We start from the raw sequence: 21,910 nt of genomic DNA, 5'->3' as shown, positions 1-21,910 counted from the left end.
ACCCCTATGTTTTCTTCTAAAAGTTTTATCTCTTACATTTAGGTCTTTTATGCATTTTGAGTTAAATTTTATGTGTGGTTCAAGATCTGAATGGGTGGTATCCTCCCTGCTCCCAAAATTCATATGTTGACTCCTAACCCTCCATGGTGATGGTATTAGAAGGTGGGGGCTTTTGGAGGTGATTAGGGATTACTGTTCTCATAAATGACACCTCACAGAGATCCCTAGCCTCTTCCACCATGTGAAGACCCAATGAGAAGGTGCTGGCTAAGAACTAGGAAGAGGGCATTCCCCATGAAACGACCATGATGACACCTTGATCTTGGACTTCCTAAGATTCAGAACTGTGAGAAATAAATTTCTGTTGTTTATAAGCGACCCAATCTGTGGTATTTTGTTATAGCAGCCTGGATGGACTAAGACAGTGTCCAACTTCATTCTTTTGCATGTGGATATCCATTTTTCCTAGCATCATTTGTTGAAGAGACTATTCTTCTCCATTGAATAATATTGGCACCCTTGTAGAAAGTCAGTTGATTATAGATGTATGGGTTTATTTCTGGACTTACAATTGTATTCCATTTATCTATGGGCTTATCTTTTTGCAAGTACCACACTTTTGATTACTGTAGCTTTTTGGTAAGTTCTGAAGTCAAGAAGTCTGTGTTCTCCAAACTTGCTATTTTTTTCAAGATTGTTTTGGCTATTTGGGATTCCTTGCAATACCATATACATTTTAGGATCAGTTTTTCTAATTCTGCAAAAAGACCATTGACATTTTCATAAGGATTGCATTGAATCTGTAGATAGCTTTAGGGAGTATTGACATCTTAATGATATTAAGTCTTCCAGTCCGTGAACACAGGATGTCTTTCCATTTATTTAGGTCTTCTTTAATTTCTTTCAGCAAAGTTTTGTAGTTTTCAGTGTATAAGTCTTTCACCTCCTTGGTTAAATTTATTCCTAAATATTTTATCCTTTTTGATGCTATTGTAAATGGAATTGTTTTGTTAATTTCCTGTTTGGATTGTTTATTGCTAGTGTCTAAAAACACTATTGATATTTTTGTCTTGCTATTGTGTCCTGCAACCTTGCTGAATTCATTTATTAGCTCTAATGGTTTTTAAAAATTTCTGTAGGATTTCCATATGTACAACCATGTTGTCTACAAATAGGGATGGTTTTACTTCTTCCTTTCTAATTTGAATGCCTTTCTTTCTTTTTTTTTTTTTTTGCCTAATTGTTCTGGCTAGAATTTCCAGATCTTTGTTGAGTACAAGTGGCAAAATGGACATCATTGTCTTGTACCTCATACAAGCTGGATCATAGCTGGAAAGCTTTAAGTTTTTCACCATTGAGTATTAGCTGTGGGTTTTTAATAAACATCCTTTATCACATTGAATAAATTCCCTTCTATTTCTAGTTTTCTGAGTGTTTCATCATGAAAAGGTTGTTGGATTCTGTCAAAAGCTTTTTCGGTATCAACTGAGGTGATCATGTGTTTTTTTCCCTACTGCCTGCATCCTTAGCCACTAGGCCCAATTACCCCCCCCCCCATATATGTAAGTTCTTTAATTTTATAGCCTGCTTTTTGCACTTACATCATGAACATCTTCCCTTCATTAAAACTCACTAAAATTGTGATTTCCAATGGCTATATGTTATAATATATCTATCCTCTTGTGGACGTTCCATAATTTATTTAATACTTCTGTTTTAAAATTTTCAGTATTTTTTCTGTATCTCTGTTTCTTTAGGATCAAAGTCCCTAGAACTGGAATTATTGGGCCAAAGGCAAGGAACACTAAAAAAAAAAGAAAAAAATATATATATATTTCCAACTTATTTTAAAAAAATCACTGTGAACCTCTACCAGCTTATAGCTGCCTAATCAAAGCAGTGGACATTCTCTGTGCTTGCTATTTCATAACTCCAGGACCTCTGAGTTTGCTTTCTATCCATCTCTGAAGTTCTTTAATCTCTGCCTCTACTAAGGAGATCACTCACTTCCTTCCCTCCTTTTCAATATTTATTTTTCTTCTTGTTCCTCGATTTATGCACTTTCTATTCTTACTCTGATCTTTTTTTTAGTTCATCTGCTGAATTAGTGAGTAAGCCAGTAGAGTCGAATGCAGGACATGTGAAAACTTACCAGTAAAAATATTAATAAAGCACAACTGTGCATCATTACCAACTATATTTTATTTAGCTTGGGAAGAAAAGGAATCTGCAATCCGGTCAGTGTTGCTTTTCGGTTTTTCTGTCTTTTCTTTATCAATATCCATTTGTGTGTTCCTGCTTGCATGATTTTTAGGATTATCTGGAAATATCAAAATAATCGAACTCACGCATTAAACGAATGTATAAACATTTAGTTTTAGAGAATACTAAAGAAAAGCATTTCTGTGTCTATTCATTTCCGCATTTTATTGGATTTTTCTTAACCACTTGTGTTTAAAGTAAAAACTTTGTATATAGACATTAAGCACCGACCCTACTTAAATACACACCCCACATACGCACTTTGGCAATGTCAGATAAATTTGATTCAAAAGTAATAAAACTCTAAAAACAAGGAAACTGGGAAAAAACCCACGATCAGAATAAATATAAATGAAGACATTAGGAGATTTCACCAAGTCGCAACTAGATCAGTTTTTCTGCGCGCCCAGGAAACGCGGAAGAAAACTACAGTACCCAGAATGCTTAGAGCGCGCGTCGGCCCTCGAAACTTGCTGCCTCAGTCCCGCCTCCTCCCTTCAGCGATTGGATTATCCAGTTCCGAGGCTCTGGACTTCTCTTCTCCCATTGGTGCACTCTCCAGAGGTCAATTACAGAGTTTACCCTCTGTTCCTTCTAGCTCAGCCGCTCTCCACCTTGTACCAAGATGGCGGCAGAAGGAGCTGGTGGGAAATACAGAAGCACAGTCAGCAAAAGCAAAGACCCCTCGGGGCTGCTCATCTCTGTGATCAGGTGAGGGAGGCAGGGTCAGGGGACGGGGGCAGCGGCTCGACCTCCGCTTTGGAAGGGAGAAGGGTTAGCTGGGTTCCACCCTGCTGACCCCTCCCTTCCCTCCTTGCCTCCCCTCAGCCCCTCCCAAGGGTCCCCGCAGTTCTGCCTTTTTCTCTGGGGTTGGGCTAGAGGGAGGAGCCCGGGCTCGCAGTGTTTTCCTAATTTAGGGCCAGAGCTTTGCAATAGGGTCCCGGGGCCCTAAAAGCACACTGTTTGGGACTTGGTAGAGAAAGCCAGGTGTGTTCACTTATTCATACATTTATTGATTGATTGCCTTCAGCAGCGCTCACTGTGGAAGGCATCTTGTTCCCTGGGCTTCTGGGTGTCAGGCCCTGAAGTCCGGAGACTCCTGTCACGAGTTGCAGACTGTTCTCACACGTTGGACACCTCCAACCACCTGTGAATGGCCACAGCCTCAAATACAAGAGCCTGTAGTGAGCTGGTAGAAGGGCTGTGGGTTTGAAAGCACACATCGGTGTTTGATTTTTGTTCTGCCTTCCTATCCCGATCTAGTCTTTAAAAAACAAAACAAATTTCACGTTATCCTCTATGCATATCATTTTCCCAGACTATATATGGTGGGAGTAGGAGTGGTCGACCTTTTAGAGGCTCTTTTTTCTTTAAGTGAAATAAATTATAAGGGTGGAGAACCCTTTCAAACCCCCCATTTCAATAAAATGAAAATAAAAAGAACGGAGGATGCGTATCTCCTGTTAGTAAATTGTTCTGTGACTCTGAAGTTGCTGCTTTGTCTATCTGTTCAATTTGTATTCTTTGTGTTACCCTTCTTGCAACATTGTATTCATGATTCTAAATTCTCACATAAAACTTTGATTACCTCCTCTTATCCTTAACCTCTACTTCAAATTCTCTCTCAAGACTGTAGCTTTCCTGGTTGCTTTGGCAACAAGCCTAAAAAAGGAAAACCATTTTAGGCTCATGTGTATAAAATCTGAGCATCCCTGAAGATGTATCTGGTACGTGCCAGTTCTCTTCCGTGTTTCCTTGGACCTGTCATTTTGTCACAAAATAAATTACTTGTTAGTGATAGAGTCCATTGTCCTTTGAAAAGTTTGATTAGTTTAGCTTTATCTTTTTCTATAAACGAGCGGTTGTGTTTCCTTTTTGAATAATGAATGTTAAAAATTCTCCTTCAAATCCGTTCTGATATGTAACAATTGTCATTTCTATACTACATTATGTATTAGCATAACACTATATTTTCATACTCTTCCTATTAGCAATAAACAGCATTTATTGTTACAAGCATCTTTTAAATGGAAAAAAGACAATAGGTGGATAAGGGTTTGACCTGAGGACAGGGTAGGAATATATATGGGGAGTAACCAAATCTCATCACTATTTGCAGCCATGGTACCAAATAGTTAAATGATGACTATTTTGTTAGTGTGATAGTCCCCTTTAAAAGTCAAAATGATTTGAAGAAGTATAGTGTAATTGTAATGGAAGTGTTACATTTGGTGGATGGGTTATTTAAGTGCCTTGAGACTCATAAATGAAATTCTTAACCATTTATAAAATGCTGAATAAAAATATTTCAGGAGGGTCAGATGTTTCAAAGGGTGGACTCTGGGGTTTTGGAGAAGAGGTTGTTCTGTCGTGATGCGGTGCTTTGATGAGGAGACACATGGTGTTTGGGACTGGGTCTTTTGGAGGCTGCTGCTAACCACAGCTTTTGGTTTTAAGTCTTGCCCCTGGCCCTTTAAAATGGAACTAATTGGGTGGACAGAGTCCTAATTACCGGCTCATGTACTATTTGGACACACACAGGTACCCACACAGCATTTTCCTACTTTTCTGTTGATTCCCCCCCTGCCCCAACCTTCTGTTTGGTGTGAAGTTGGGGCAGGCAGCCCTTCTAAACAGGAAACAAGCAAGATGGCATTTTGGAGATGCTATTTTATTTTTGTGAGGTCTTGTCAGATCTTTAATTGGGAAATGTGTCTACCACTTACTGTTAGGTGATTTACTTCCCAATTACATGTTGACTCTCTTCTCTTTATAAGTTGGCCTTTAATAGCTGGTTTAATTTGGAAGACAAACTTCGGCTGTGACTTGAGGAGACCTCATTGAAACCTCGGAGCGGAGCTCTTGTGGACAGACTCTGCTCACAGATGTCAAGGAGGTTTGAAGGCAGTTAAAGGCTCACATTGTCATCAACTTTTATGTCTTCACAGAAGTTGGAATTTCAAAAACTTGGAAAATCCTTTATGGTAGACACCTGTTAAATCCCCTTCCTCCTCAGAGTATTTTGGTCAGCCCTGTATTTAATTCAGAGTAAACTTTGTTGAAGGAGTCCACGTTTTGATCAGAACTTTGAACAAACAGCTTTGAGGTCCGTGCCACAGACTGTGGCAGGAAGGGAGTGCGGTCACGGTTCGGAGCAGAGTCCTTGGAGTTGTTAGGGGATTAGTGTTGTTTTTACAGCACTAACTCCTCTCTTCATCTGAGCCTGTCTCATAATGGTTTTTAGGGTTTCCAGCTCTCTTTGTACTCTGGGGAGTCTTGACACTAGTGATGCAGTACTGTTTGAAAATTACTGCTGGTATATCTGGAAACTAAACACGTATAGACTTTATGGAAGCCCTGGGGCATCTGGAAGCGTATATGGACATAAGGGGCAAAAGAATTCCCATTTTTCTGGCTAAACGCACAGAATTAATACCTTGGGAACCCATGTCTAAGTTTCTAACCTCGTGTAATTTTTAGCATTGAAATTTCTTAAAGGCTTTGAGGTATATAGTTTTAATTTGGGGTGATATGATCAGGTTTTTTCCAAGCCATTTCTTATAGATAAATGTTGTCAGAGTCTTCAGTGGGAGGTTCGGTATAGGTAGTAGAGACTTACTGTATTATCCATGTAAAGTGACCTTGGACTCATTACTTAAAAAGCCCTGTGTCTTAGTTTGTCATTTGTAAAATGGGATAATCATACAATGTGCTCTGGGTTTTGGAAAAATTAAATAAGAGTATGTAAAACTGCCTCACAGTTTGGCACAGAGAAGGCACCCAAATGTTCATTTCCTCCTTTCCAGGAGCCCCAGCTTCTCTGGTTAGAAAGTTGATTTGAGTAAGTTTGCCAGATAGCAACCAGGATATAATTTTCCATCAGAAATATCCTTGCTATGTTGACTAGAATGTTTGATGCCAGTTGTCAGAATGTTCTCTTTGTAACTAAGAAACCTTGTATAGCTGACTTAAGATGGTAATTCTTTGATAATTTGAAACTCAGCTAAAGAAGCTAGATTTAAATATATGTATGCTTATGTGTGTATATGAAACATGTAAAATATGAACAGACATAAAATGTAAAACATTTATTAAAGATAAAAAGACTATAAACAAGCAAACCGAAGGGCCCATGGTCTCTTTGCCTACATAACCCTTGTTGCCATTAAAAAATTATATATGTGATTTTCTAAAATTATATGCATAATTTTCTACAATTAGTTACATATTTAGAAAATTCAGATATTTCAAGAGGTACAAAATAAAAAGTAGACTTTTCCCCCTGTTCATCTCCCTCCTGAAACATACCCCTTTTAAGTGTCCTGAGGGAAATAGAAGACTGTATTTAAGTATGTGTGAATGTATAATCTTTAAACAAAATAATATATATTCTTTAATGTATTAATATCTAATATTGTTTATGATTTTATATGCACTTAAGGAATATTCATAAAAATTATGTATTCTATGTGCTTTAAACAAATGGGATCATACTATGTGCACTTTTGAACCTTTGTTCATTTGTTTTTCTTTATCTTGGAGATCTTTTCTAGCAGCACACGTTGATCTTATTCATTGTTTTTAGTGGCTAGGTAGTATTCTGTCACGTGGATACACCATAGTCTATTTAATTGGTGGCCCCTACCCCCCCACTTTTTAGCACATACTTTTGGTTTTATTTTTTCTTCTGTTAAAAATATGTTGCAATGAGCATTCTTGTACATTGGGCAGTATATCCATGGTGTAAGTCCATGGCAGTGGCAAGAGAATAGCTGATTTAGAGTATATGTGCGTTTTGTGTTTTGACAGAGCCAAAATGTCCTCCAGAAAGACGGTAATTGACATCCCCACAAGCGGTGTATTAGAGTACCTGTTTTCCCATGCTCTTGCCAGAAACCGAGTATTTTGGATGATTGTCTCTGTTAACTCTCCTCTATTGCATGATTAAGAGGGAAGTGTTTGCCCCACTGTCATTTAGACAGTGCTGTTGCATGTATGTGGATATATGTGATTTGAAAATATTTTTTCCTGGTCTGTGGCTCTTCTTCTTATTCTCTAGGCAGAGAATTTGTCTTGTCCAGAGCAGAAGTTTTTAATCTTAGTAAAATCTAGCTTATCACTTGTTTCTTTCACGGATGATGTCTTTGGTGTAGCTAAAAAGTCATTGCTGTACCCAAGGTCATCTCAATTTTCTCCTATGCTAACTTCTAGGTGTTTGATATTTAGGTCTCATACTCATTTTGAATTAATTTTTGTGAAGGCTGTAAGATCTCTGTCTAGATTGATTTTTTTTTCGGTGACTGTCCAGTTGTTCTCACACCATTTGTTGAAAAGATTATCTTTTCTCCATTGTTGGATATGTGTGAGATCTTCACCAACGTTCTATGCTTTTTGTTCTCTTTCTATGCACACTTGTCATTGTAACTTTTCCCATTTTCCTTTATAAAAATCGTATCACACAGACTTGTTAAAAAAAAGTCATCAAAGAGAAACATTGTCCAAAAATCCTGTTTCCCAAAATACTGTTTTTGTTTTTAAGGTTTTTGTGTGGATCCTGTCCAGGTACCTACAGGGCTTAACGGTTGTAATTATAACAAAGTTAACACTTTTTTTAGCATAACAAAATAGTATAAATATTATATCTTTGTATGAATATTTTTAAAGTGGTAGAAAATTACAGAGAAGGAAATATAAGTTACTCATATTCACCCAGAATTAACCATCGTTAATAACTTTGCTTTCAGTTTTTAAAAGTCATTGCATTATTATAAAAATAGTACATACTCATTATAAAGTATTCAAACAATGGAAATGCAGAAAAATGTGAAGATGAAAATAAAAAATATTTTTCCAAACTTTATCCTCCGTAAGTTACCATCATTGATATTAGGTGAACCTAATTTTAGATCTCTCTCTGTGTGTCTCTATCTCTCTGTATGAGATGCTGGATAGATAGATAGAAATATTTTAAAAGATAAATATGGGATCTTACTCTGTGTGCTAAACTTAACACGATAGCTTAATGTCTCCATTTTTAAGGTATACATACATATAGTAAAGTGCACACATATTAAGTATATGGCTTAATGAATTTTTGCCTGTGTAACCATTACCCGTGTCAAGATAGAGAACACTTCCAGCATCCCTGTCAATTTTTTTCCAGTTCAGTTTTTTTGTAAGGATATCCTGTGGTTCCAACACCATTTGTTTAAAAGACTTCTTTTTTCACTGGATTTCTTTGGCAACTTTGTCAAAAATCAGGTGGCCAGTGTGGAGCTATCAATATTTCTTGACTCTCTAGTGTGTTCCATTCATCTGTTTATCTTAATGACTATTCTACACAGTCTTGATTACTGCTTTTATAAGTATTGGAGACAGATAGTGTAAGCTTTCCAACTCTGTTCTACTTTTTCAAAGTATTTTTGGCCATTCTAGGTCCTTTGCATTTCCATATCAATTTTAGAATTAGCTAATCAATTTCTAGAATAAAACCCGCTGGGATTTTGGTTGGGATTGCATTGAATGTCCTGATTAATATGGGAGAATGGACATCTTAACGATATGAGTTTTCCGATCCATGAACAGGTTATCTCTCTCCACTTAACTCCTCTCAGCAATTTTTTTGTAGATTTCAATGTGTAAGTCCACGTATTGTTTGTCAGATTTACCTTTAAGTAGTTTAAGACACTTCAAGTTGTCCCACAGCTCACTGAATGCCGATGTTCTCCCCACGCCCCCTTTTATTTTTTTGATTTTTTTTTTCTTGGTGGGGTTTTTTTTTTTGGTATAGTTTCTATTGCTGTGTGTTAAAGTTCACTAATCTTTTCTGCAATTCCTAATCTGCTGTTAATTCCATGTAATGTAATTTTTATTAGATTGTGGTTTTGCTCTCTAAGAAGTTTGATTTGGGTATTTTAAAAAAATATCTTCAGTCTTTCCCATAGCTTCTTGAACATATGGAATACAGGTGTTGTAACTTTAAATGTTCTTCTTTGCTAATTTTATCATCTGTCGGTCATTTTGGGGTTAGTTTCGGTTGATTAATTCCCCCCCCCCCCCAACCCCCGTGTGCCTTGCCACTTTTTGGATGCTAGATTTTGTGAATTTTACCTGGTTGGGTACTGATATTGGATATCTTTGATTTCCTATAAATATTCTTGAGCACTGTTCTGGGATGTGGTTAAGTTACTTGGAAACAGTGTGGCCCTTTAAGGTTCTGTTTTAAATTTTGCTAATTGGGAGCAGAGCAACATTAGTTTAGGGCCATTTTGTCTCAGTACTATGGCAAAATCCTTCTGAGTACCCCACCCAGTGCTCTGTGAGCGATGAGACTTTTCACTCGGGCTGTGTGTGATTTCAGATAATTGTTCCCGCAGTGCTTTCAGGTGGTTCTTTTTGTGGCCTTGAGTAGTTTCCTACCACGCATGCTCAGGGGAAGACTCGCGCATGCTCAGGGGAAGACTCGCGCATGCTCAGGGGAAGACTCGCGGGAGCTCCTCCACAGATCTCCAGGGTGCTTTGGGTAGCTCTCTCCTCTCCGGGACTCTGCTCTGCAAGTTCGAACAGCTTTCAGAAAGTCCAAGGTTTTGAAACCTGTTCTGTTTGTTGTTTCAGATGGGAGGGTAAATCTATTTTCTGTTATTTCATCCGTTCCAGGAGTAGAAGTCTATCAGTGCTTCATATTTTAAAAAATATCTCAGAAGATTAATCGTCATGGGTCAAATTTTGGGTTGCATATGCTCAGAGAGGAAGAATAAGGTAATCAGATGTGCTAAATGAAGTTGTGGCGCGAAGGTGAACTAGGTATCTCAGCGCTCATGGTCTTTCTGATTTTGCAGTATTTTACAGAGTATTTAATTAAACAGTTCATTTCGTATAGTACTGTTTCAGGAACTTTTCCTCCAGAACTCGTAGAAATGCCTTGGAACTAGTTTGCATCTGTTTATGTACTTATTTTAAAAAATATAGTTCTTTTTGTTTATGTAATGCCTGTGATGGTATTGTTTATTGAGGTGTAGTGTGGTTGGTAAATGGGTTTTCTCTGGGTGACATAGTACTTAGACTCTTTCTGTTGGTTGTTGTTTTGTTTTTCTTTGCATTGGGATGCTTTCAACCTGTGCTGGCCTTTTTCAGTTTGCAGTGGTGAGCTCTGCTCCCTATTGTCTTATACTCTGCTGCGCCTTACGTTTTTGTTAACTGCTTTCAAGCTATGAAATGAGTTGTGACCTTGGTCTTTATGGTAGCCAGTCCTTTGTGGTTTTCACCTTGAAAAACACAGGGACTCACCATTTAACGGGAAGTTATAAGGGAAAATTCTCGTGTATCATTTGACATTGTAAGAAAAATAAGTATTTCAAGATCCTTAGAACCTTTTCTAACTTTCATTTATTCTTTTAAAAGTTTTTATAAAACCTTTGCAAAAAATACCGTGGCACGTAATTCAGGTTTTTTCTGTTGGAAACTTGGTGCCGTATCATTGTGCTGAATATTACGGGAGACATTATTTTATACTCAAAATGTCACTTGAGAGCTTGTTAGAAATGCAGACTCTTAGGCGCCACCTGAACCGCCTAACCTGAATCTGCTGTTTAACAAGAGTCTCAGGTGAGTCGAATAAATGTTAGTTTGAGTAGCCCTTAGGGCATAATTTGGGAAAATAAAAGAAACCAAGTAGCATTGTTAGCTTGTTTTTAGCTGAGATAATGGTATGGCTATTTTTCTTTTTAAAAAAGTACTATTCTTAACATAAATACTGAAATACATACCAGTAAAAACGATATCACTTCTGGGATTTGCTTCAAAATAATAAGGAAGAAGGTTGGAGTCAGTGAGAGTATAGATGAAACAAGATGGGAATGTGTTGATAATTGTTGAAGCTGGGTTTATTCAATGAGTCTCTTAATTTTTGTGTTTGAAAATTTCCATAAAAATGCACATGTGTATGTATGTTTATAATATATGTATATTCTGGGGAGAGGGAAGGTGGTGGGAATGACAAGGTTCTGTAGGTTAATAAATTGCAGAAATGCTGCATAATATATTCCTGTTCTATCCACCCCGCCCTTACCCAGACACCCTCCCGCCCGCCCAGAGGTACCTTGTACATTAACATATTAAAGTCTCCTGAAAATGACTGTTGTTAGGAAACCTTCAATTTGAGTAACCCAGAATTTCCAAAATAGCCTATTACCACATAATATCTATTAATATCTTATAAAACACTTTGTGAGGAACTCACTAGAAACTGCTCATTAGGAAATAGCATACACGTTTAAAATGATCGAATGCTGTAATGCGTTGTAGTAACAAACATTCCACTGGAGGTGGAAAATGAGATGACTGAAAACAATGCTTTAAGGACATGGGGTTTAAAATGGGAGTGAAAGAGGTAGAGTTTGGTTCAGTAAGGGTGGGGGAGATTTTAAGTGACTTTGTCAACCTTAGACTGTTGTATGCTTTTGGTAGAGGTGATTTTACTTAATTTTGGTAATGGCCTTCTCTGTTGGCTACAAGATTTATACTTTCGGTCCCCACAAGTGTTTTATATAACCGAGTTAATTGAAATATAGAAAAACTGCATGTGTCAGGTGTAGTAATTGGCCCTAAGTGCTGTCTGAAGCAAGACACCAGTGAATTTTTCAATTGACTTTAAAGCAGAAATTGTTTACTGTCACTTGATATTAAGTGAATCTCTTTGTAGTGAATTAGGGGAGGTTGTTTTTATGCGTCAGAAAACTTTTTCAGAGGGACTTGTCATTGTGAATCGCTATCAATTGGGATGGGATTATCTTGTATTTTGTGGGATCTAATAAGACATAATTAAGAAACAAGCAATTGCAATGTCTAATTGAATATAATAAAATCTGATTTAAAAGTGTAATGTAGATTTGGTTATGCTTTGAGTGAAGCCATATCTTATGTGATTATATAGTGATACACATCTCATATATTTAATGTGTAATTTTTTTTTAAAAACTCAGAATTATGAGTTTTTATAGTTCATTGGAAGCCTTCGTAGACTATTCTTCTTATACAAAGGGGTCTGCTTTGTTTAATAGGCTTTGAAGACCACTTCTCAACTTGTTTGGTTAGGGTTCATAGTCTTAGTATAAACTCTTTTTCTCCTTTTCAGTTTGTACTTTCACACTACTCAGAACTGTATTTAGTGTCCCTCCTGACATAATAGGTATATTGTTACTGTCAGGCATTTCTTAGGATGGCTGTTACATATTTTCGAAGAAAAGAAAATCTGACGCACACTGAAATAACGGCTAAGTGGATCTAATAGTGTAACCTAATATCTTCTAGTTAAAAGCAGTTTGGAAAAGAAAATAGAATTGACGTTTTCAAGAATCATGTCAGCTCTAGACTCTTTTTTTCTTGTGTTGGGATCAATAACAAAAAGGAATACTATGTTCTAGAAAGATCAGTAAGTTAATTGTTCATTTTCGTCCTACTTGGAGTGAGGTTCAGAAATTAGTTAACCCTTGAATATTTGTTGAGAGTTTAAAAATACTTAGTTTGGGCCTTATGATAATAAGTCAGAATATGTTGTAAAGATGACTCCTTGTCTTCTGCTTTTTCCATTATGCAGTTTAAAAAATTAATAAGAATTGTCCTAAAAAGAGAGAAGGTGGTACTGATTGAGGGATTCGGTGCTTGATGAGTAAAAAGTGCAGGGGCTCAGTGGCATCTAGTTTATCTGCTAAGGGGCCCACTTTGAGTACTTCCCAGAATGGGGATCACTGAGGAGATTTGATTCTTACTGTAGATTTTGATCTATAGAGCTGTAGCTTCCTGGTAAGTGATTGCTGGATATGTGAACCTTACTTGTAAGTAGTTTTTCTGAGTTGCTTGAAGTGATTTCCATTAATTGTTTAATCTTTATTATTCCTGGAGGAGAGGTCACTGGATGTCAACAAGGAATGCCCTTAGAAGACAATTAAGTGTATTAACTGTTATCAGAAAGCCTGACTTAATGCTGATTATTCTGCAGGTGTCACCAAAATTCAGGTGTATTATGTTAAATATTTCTTATAGCAGGTTAATTAGTTATCTGAGACTCTATCAGGCAGCTAACTCTTCTTGGGGAAGAATCTGTGTTGCTGTGGTTAAGCGGGGGATTACTGATAACATCTGCCTTGAGATTTTACCCAACCAGAATAACACCTCCTGTGTTTTATAGGGTGGTGTTTTAGTCTGCACAGGCTGCCATAACAAAATACCATAGACTGGGTTACTTAAACAACAGATTTTCTCACAGTTTTGGAGGCTAGAAGTCTAAGATCACGGTATTGTACCATCAGGGTTGGTGTCTGGTGAGGCCTCTCTTCTTGGCTGGTAGATGGCCACCTTCTTGTGTGTCCTCAGATGGCCCTTCCTCTGAGTGTGTGGGGAGGGAGAGGGCTCTCTTGTGTCTCTTCCTCTTTTTAGGACACCAGTTCCATCACATTAACGCCCTGCCTATATGACCTCACTTAATCTTTATTACCTCCCTTCTAGGCCCTGCCTCCAAATACAGTCACGTTAGAGATTAGGGCTTCAACATATGAATTTGGTGGTGGTAGGTGGTGTGTGTGTCACAATTCAGTCCATAACATATGGTACTCTGGGCACTCTTATTTGTTAAAATACCCTAAAATGCTTCCAGAGTGACAGTCTGGCAATCTTGAGGCTCAGGCAAGAGCCCTGGTCAGGCTAATTTTTCACAATTGGTTGTCAGTCTTACTACATGCTTTTCTGTCTTACAATGTTTAACAGTCCTCTGTTAGCCCTCCAATACCGAATACTTGTACTGTGGACTCTCTTCAGAGAATTGCTGTCTGGTCAGCTTGAACTATCAAAAGGCTTGCTCAGAGGAGGAAGTTAATGAAACATGATTTGATCCATTTAGTCCTTTAAATTCCCTAAATTCTATTCTTAGATTAAAATCATTGGAAAGCTTAATACTTTGGACTATATTCAGAGTCTTTGAAAATCTCTTAGGTCCGAGTTCTGTTTTAATGTTACGTTCTTGAAGGAACTTATAAGAAATGGCCATGTAAAATTTATTACTTTGTTTTTAGAAGGTTGTTGAGGACATTGGTCACTATATTGTATAATGTCTTCTTTTATTTTTACTTTATTTTTAAAAAATTTTTATTTATTTTTGGCTGCGTTGGGTCTTCATTGCTACGCGCAGGCTTTCTCCAGTTGTTGCACGTGGGGGCTACTCTTCGTTGCGGTGCGCGGGCTTCTCATTGCAGTGGCTTCTCTTGTTGCAGAGCACGGGCTCTAGGCGCACAGGCTTAAGTAGTTGTGGCAAGAGGGCTTCAATAGTTGTGGCTCTCAGGCTCTAGAGCTCAGGCTCAGTAGTTGTGGCACATGGGCTTAGTTGCTCCGTGGCGTGTGGGATCTTCCCGGACCAGGGCTCGAACCCGTGTCCCCTGCATTGGCAGGTGGATTCTTAACTGCTGTGCCACCAGGGAAGTGTATGTCTTCTTGTTTTAAGTGAAAGGTTTTTTTTTTTTTTTTTTTAGAATTTAGTACTAGTTTAAAGTTTGCTTGCTTAGAGCAACTGGAATCTGTCTTTTTGAGAATGGGAATTACATATAATGGGCTAGGGTTCTCTTTTTGCATTGGCTACTAGGTACACCAAAGTTAAATTGGGGGCTCATTTCATACATGCTACGTTTGTCCATATGACCTGCGTACCTGTGTTTTACATTTATATGGCATTGTTGTCCTGCATGTCTTTAGCTAGTTCCTATTTCTCATTTGTATTGTCCACATTCTTGTATATACAAACCATCTCAGATCTTTTTTGGAAAGAACTGGGATAGAATTGAAATGAAACTTGAAAGTAAATATTGTTACTCATTATTCACCATTAACTGTTGGTTGAAAGCTGTCATTCTTTTCTTTGGTGCTAACTCCCAAGTGACTTCAGAGAACACTTTTAGAGTAAAAGCCCATAAAGCTGTCCTGATCTGGCTCCCAGCTTCCTCTCTGACCTCGTCTCCTATCATTGTCATCCTTCCTCCCTTCTCTAAAGCCACATTGACTTCTTGACCATTCCTTGTTCCTTGAACAGGCCAAACATGTCCTACTTCAGGGCCTGTGCGTCTTCTGTTGTCTCTGGGATCATTTTACCCAGGTAGTGCCAGCCGCACCCCTCCCCACCCCTCCGGCTTTCTAGAAAGCTCTGTTCAAATGGCATCTTGATCTGAGAAACCATTCCTGGCCTTCTTGTGTAAAAGAGTCTCCCTTCTCCCTACCCTGCCTTCATTTTTCCATAGCTGCTCCCTCACTCTCCCGGCCTCCACATGTTGTATGCCTGCTTCCCCCACTAGACCAGGGTGTGAGCTTCATGAGGGAGGGATTGGTTTATGTTCACAGCTGTGTCTCTAGCCACTTACAGCTATGCCTGCTAAGTTGTAGGTGTGTCATAACTATTTGTTCAATGACTAAATGGACTAAATAGGGTCAATGTAACTATTGCTTGTCCTCTCCTGTAGATTTTTGAACTGACATTTCTTTGTGTGAGATAGTCTAGTTGCAGTTGTTTCTTAAGGCAGGTAACTACCCTCCATGACCTCTTCAGATCCTGCATCTTGCTGCTGCTCATTATTTAGCTTTATCTAAGCTCTTAGTGTACCAGGCACCATAAGAATATAGAGAAAAGGTCTAAAATATCAGTTCATAAATATGCTCAGGAATTTTCCACTGGGGGAGGCTTTAGGGGATTTGGGCTAACAGTGTTGTGATTCACAAATGATTTATTTTGTTCCTAATAACGTGTCAGCCCACACATTGAGGGCACTTTATATTTTACAAAACACATTCACACACTTCTCCAATCCTCACGATAACCTGGTGAGGCAGGTTCTCTTACCTTGTCTGTTTGACAAGGAAAGAAACAGGCCCAGACATGTTAAGTGACTTGCCCAGGGTCAAAGAGCTTGAAAGTTGCAGACGCCTCATGTCTGACATTATTTGGTCAGAGAAGTAAGACGCTTCTGCTGTATTCCTAATGGTAGTATTGTAGATTTGTTTTTTTCATCTTATTCTGCCTTTGACTGGAGGTTATTGTTTCTCTTGAGTGATAGGTTACCTTTGGGTGACTAACCCTGTTTTCATAGGTGTGCTTTTTCTTTTATTTGATCTTGCTTTTGTCTTTTTTAAAGAGTAATATCGACTTCTGTGTACTTTCTCCTGTCTGGACTCCATTACTCTATTAAGTCCAAAGTGAAAGCAAAATTGTTCCATAGAAGGAGCCAGTTACAGTGACTAGTTATTTTCCTTTCAAAACACTTGACCGGCTACACTGAAATACAGAAGCTGGTATCAAAGAGGAAACTGACAAATTTCATTTTAGACCTGCAGATATTTCCCCTGGGTTTTTATGCTTGTCTATAGGGCTTTCTTGGAGCTGGTGGTTGTAAATTCACTAGACCCATTTAACGTACGTGTTCCTATGAGGAGTTGTTAACAATAGCTTAGCATGGGTACCGTGGTCCTTTTAGTCCACTGGGTAAATAAATTCCTTCCTGGGATTAATTAGTCATGGTTAGTGATGTAATTCATCATGCAAATGCCAGAGCTGTCTTAGTGAAAAATTCTTAGTGATCCAGAGACGTCTGTGTCCAGCTTAACTGGAATCTACGCTTTTATGTTCATCCATGAACTTGGCAATAGTTTGTAAAGCATAATGATTTTGAGATAGGAATGGAAAAAGCTCTAAAGAATGATTCAGTAACTTGAAGGCATCTTGGGATGGCAACTTCAAATAGTTTCTCCTCTGCTCCGTGTCTTCTTTTAGCTCATGCTTTTTAAACCTTCTTGTCCAGATTCAAGACTATTACTACTGAAAAAGCTGCCAAGTGCTCTGTTGACATCTCTAGCTGTTCACTCCTCCCTTGACATGTGGGCTGTAGCTTGATTAGGCTGCAGTCCTGCAGCTCAGGAGCTGAAGGCAGGAAAGTAGGTTTCACAGCATGTATAGCGGAAAGGGCATGGGTTTTGGCATCAAGTATATTTAGCTTTAATTTCATTTTTGATGTTAGCTGTGTGCATGTGTGCAACTTTACCTCTCTGTTCCTTTGATTCATGATCTGTAAAAAAGTGGTGATACTATCTCACCAGACCATTCTGAGAGTCACCTTAAACTATGTGTACAAAATAACCACTGCATTGTTTGGTGTATAATAGGCACTCAGTAATTTATATCCTGTGCCTCACTTTTGACCTTCTTTTCCCAAAATGTGGGACACAGGAATGCATGTAAATTTGTGCATTTAGTTTTAAAATCTCCCAAGTAGAGGGTGAGTGAGAGCTAGATTGTCTGTACTTACAGTCAAAGGGATCTTGGATCATTTTTGGACTCAACATTTACAAAAAAAGTGCTGTGTAGTTTTAGGTTACATGATTAGAAATAGAGTGCCTATATTATGGGATATAAAGCCTCTTTCTGTTTGGATGGTCACACCATATTAGAAGTATGTTGTGTCAGTTCTGAATACCACATCTTGAGGCAGGATAGGGAACCTTTTAAGAACCAGACTCTCCAGGTTTGAGGCCTGGCTCTGCTACTTAAAAGTTCTGTGCTTCAAACGCACAACTCAGTCTTCATTTGTAAGAAGAGGGGGGGACAATGGCACCTACTCCACAGGTGTTGTCTGGAATAAATTATTATATATAAACCACTTAGATTAATGTAGTAAGTTCTATGTGAGTGTTACCCATTTTCAAGGGAACTTCAGGAGAAAGTAACAAGGCTGGTGGGCTGCCATGTTGTGGAAGAAACAGATGAAGAAATTGGAGGTGCTGAAGGTGAGAAAAAACTATTGAGAGTCCTTTACCATTTAAAGAGAGACTTTATGAAAGAGGGAATAGACTAATTTTATGTTGCTGAAAAAGGTGGAACTAGGATCAATGGGTAGAAATTACAAAGAGGCTGATTTTGCTTTATGTTAATGAAAGACCTTGTAACAAGTAGAGCAGTTCAAAATTGCAGTGAATGGATTTGTGGGCCAGTGAGGTTTCCCTTGTACAGAGACTTAGAAGGCCGAGGAAAAGTTCCTGACCTGGCTAGCGGGGTGAGCCAGATGACAAACGTTCTCTTCTACCCTGCTCTCAGTTCAGGTCAAGTGACTTGCTTAAAGTAGGATAATCCTACACTGAAATTTGCTGCGTTTTGGTAGCATGTGTGGGAACTTTCTCCCTAGAGTTAGTCTGCATTTATGGTCTATCATTCATTCATTTTGCAGATATTTATTGTGGGAGGCATTGTATTTCTGGTCTCACTTTGCAGAAAAGAAAACAGGTTGGAAATGAATCTTCGTTTATGGTCTACTATTGCTTGACACCATGCAGTCCCCGGAGGAACCCAATGAATTAGGTTTCATTTTTGTTGGGAGACAATTCTCCTTGGGAAGGTTGTGTTTCTGAAGTTCTTGTGAGCAAAGTACGGGTGCCCTTCGTTTTAGACTGTCAAGGATGTTTGTTTGACATGTTTGGAAGATAGCGATAATCTTTCCAGAGCAAAGGGCAGGCATGTTTACTGCCTTTAAGTGGGCATGTTTAAGCTCAGGGTTCCTCTCCAGCAACTCAGCATGTGCAGGCATCCATTTGGGCCCATCTTTCCAACGCCCATGGGACTTGGGGGCAGGGGGCCTGCTACAAATATGCCGATGCTCGTGTTACTTGCTGTGCTGTGACTAATAAAGTCCTGAGCTTGTGACCCACCCGGGAGTTTTGTGACTTCCCGCAGCATCCGTGGAACTGCGGCAGGCTAACTTGTTAGCTTCTAAGTAGGATAAAGTCTCAGACTTCGCATTTCTTGACAGTATGGAGGAGTGAAGTGGGAGGTCAAATCTCATGCCTCTCCTATAAAAAGGGAGAGGGAGGATAACCACGGGACCCACTCCAGTGGGCTGTTCTGAGGATTAAACATACTTTCTATAAAATGTGCAGCCTTGGGCTTCCCTGGTGGTGCAGTGGTTGAGAGTCTGCCTGCCAACGCAGGGGACACGGGTTCGAGCCCTGGTCTGGGAAGATCCCACATGCCGCGGAGCGGCTAGGCCTGTGAGCCACAACTACTGAGCCTGCGCGTCTGGAGCCTGTGCTCCGCAACAAGAGAGGCTGCGACAGTGAGAGGCCCGCGCACCGCGATGAAGAGTGGCCCCCGCTTGCTGCAACTAGAGAAAAGCCCTCGCACAGAAACGAAGACGCAACACAGCCAAAAATAAATAAATAAATAAATTAATTAATTTAAAAAAATATTGTAACCAAAAAAAAAATGTACAGCCTTTAGATATTAGTGGCTGTTATCGCTGCCTTCCTTTTCTCTAATTAAAAAAAAAAAAAAAACTTTAATGGTTTTGTTCTCTCAGAGTTCTCCTATGTAGGTATTTTTGACTAAAGGCAAAATGTCATTCAGCCCGGTTTACATCAGGAGGATGAAATTCAAATGTGGGGCAAACATGGCACAGGCTATTTCCTTACATAAATATTTTCTCTGCAAATGAAAATAGGAGCTAAAACCCCCTATAGGCCCAACTTACTCTTTCATCTTCATTTTAGTAACGCTTTCTGTTTTCTAAATAATTCCTAATGCTGTGGTAATGTGTTACAGTGACCACTGATGCCCGAGCAGGTGTCCTCTCTCTCAGCCTGACATCTTCCTTGATGGTAATTCTACTAGTTAATGTAAACAATGTGAAATGCTTGGCATGTTTCCTTCCACAAACGGTGGTGGGGAGGAAATCATGCAGAGCGTCGTAAAGATGGCAAACTGATCCAGTGTAGCCATTTGCACAGTGGTCTGTGGCCATTTGCTGTGAAAGGGGGGATATAATAGTTAAGTATCTGGGAACTCTTCCCTTTGGGACACTTGATAAATTGAAGGCATTTTCTGATTGTGCTTTACTTGAGATTAACAGCCTGGAAGGTTTCAGATTTAAAGAGCAAAGTTATAGATCACAGAAACAACAGGATGATATGCTTAGCCACCCTGTAGCCAAATACTGCAAGTAGTATTGGTAGCTCTCTCTTTGAAACCAAGTTCCCTCTAAGTTCTCTACTCTGATTTACTTTGTTAGTCAAATGCTTGTGTGGTATTTTCTACCTGAAAGTAAGCTTGGAGGTAGTCTGGTGTAGGCTTACCAGTTGACAGAGGAGGACACAGGATCTGGCATGGTAAAGGCCTTCCTTCAAGTCTTGGGGTTCCCAGTGTGTTGCCTGGAGTGTATCCTGTAGCCCTCACAGGCTTCGCCTTTTCCTTCATTCCATTTCTGTCCCTCCTGCTCCCCATTTCATGCTGGGCCCCATCTCTTGACATCCCTAACACATTTAAAAACTTCTTTTTTGAGGTTAGATTGAAGTCAGAGACTGGCCTGCTGAATCACCCTCTAAATTGGAAGATAAGTTTTATATATTATATGACTCATGAATTAAGATATTTTGCTCTAAATGACATTTTGTAGAGGACTGTTGTACAGTATTTTGCTTGCAAAAATCTGGAAGGGGATATGTGACTGATTCGCTGACAGACCATCTCTGAAAGCAGTTCTAATGATGGACTTATAATTGATTGCATCCATCATTGAGAGCCTAAACTACCCCCTCCCTAAATTAAAAAAGATAAATGAAATAAAGTATGCTGAATGTATAAGCTGACAAATCTGAGGGAATTTAATGAAACTAAATTACCGCAGCCAACAGATAAGAGAAAAAGGTTTCTTTGTTACTGATTATAACACTAAATTAAAAAAAAAAATTATCCAAGAAGGATAAAAGAGGAAACAAGATCTGTGGTTCATGTATCAAACTAAGTTATTGAAAGATTTTTAATAAGTGTATCTATCTCTTTCCCTGCTTATTGTTGATTCGTATCAATCTTGTTAGTGCTGTTGGAAGAATAGTAGATGCAGGAACTGCCTTGTAGTATAGCTGATATTGCTGTTGTAATGGATTTTAGAATGACTGTGACCTTATTTCCAGGCCGCTAGGGGGCTCTGTACTAAATTCAGGTCATTTGAATGAACTATTTGGAAGGCGGTTCCTCAGTGTAGAAGAAATTTTATAGTAAGTATGCTTTTGGCTATATATAAAAGAAGACCAAACGAAAGTGACTTAAACAATGGATATTTATTATCTCCCCTAACACGGAGTCCCTCGGTAAGGCAGCTGTGGGTTGGCTGCTTCAGTGGCCCAATGATGTAATGGCAGTAGCTTGGCATTTCTCTTGGCTTCCCCTTCCAGGATTATAGTATGGCTAATGTATGATTATCTTAGTTTTGTATAACAATACCCAGTGTTGGGAAAAGGGACCTGCTTCCTGTTAACCTTCTTGCAAGAAAACTACTTCTAGGGGCTTCCCTGGTGGCACAGTGGTTAAGAGTCCGCCTGCCAATGCAGGGGACACGGGTTCGAGCCCTGGCCCAGGAAGATCCCACATGCCGTGGAGCACCTGGGCCCGTGTGCCACAACTACTGAGCCTGCGCTCTAGAGCCCGCAATCCACAACTACTGAGCCCGCACGCCTAGAGCCCATGCTCCGCAACGAAGAGTAGCCCCCGCTCGCCGCAACTAGAGAAAGCCTGTGCGCCACAGCGAAGACCCAAAGTAGCCAAAAATAAATAAAATAAATAAATAAATAAAATATCATT

General features: G+C 39.1%; 1 protein-coding gene across 1 annotated transcript in view; it reads left to right on the top strand.

Moving 5' to 3' along the window:
• Nucleotides 1-2,871: 2,871 nt before the first annotated feature.
• EXOC4 (exocyst complex component 4) overlaps nt 2,872-21,910 on the top strand; it is an 823,186-nt gene continuing 804,147 nt past the window's right edge. Inside the window, exon 1 of the mRNA XM_059933354.1 lies at nt 2,872-2,973. Coding sequence (XP_059789337.1) covers nt 2,888-2,973 — 86 coding nt within the window. The 5' untranslated portion in view covers nt 2,872-2,887. The remainder of the gene's footprint in view (nt 2,974-21,910) is intronic.

Source organism: Balaenoptera ricei, chromosome 9 (genome assembly GCF_028023285.1).
Source record: "Balaenoptera ricei isolate mBalRic1 chromosome 9, mBalRic1.hap2, whole genome shotgun sequence".
In the NCBI taxonomy this organism is placed as follows: Eukaryota; Metazoa; Chordata; class Mammalia; order Artiodactyla; family Balaenopteridae; genus Balaenoptera; species Balaenoptera ricei.
The sequence above is the reverse complement of the archived record's forward strand: the minus strand, read 5'-3'. Positions and strand labels throughout refer to the sequence as shown.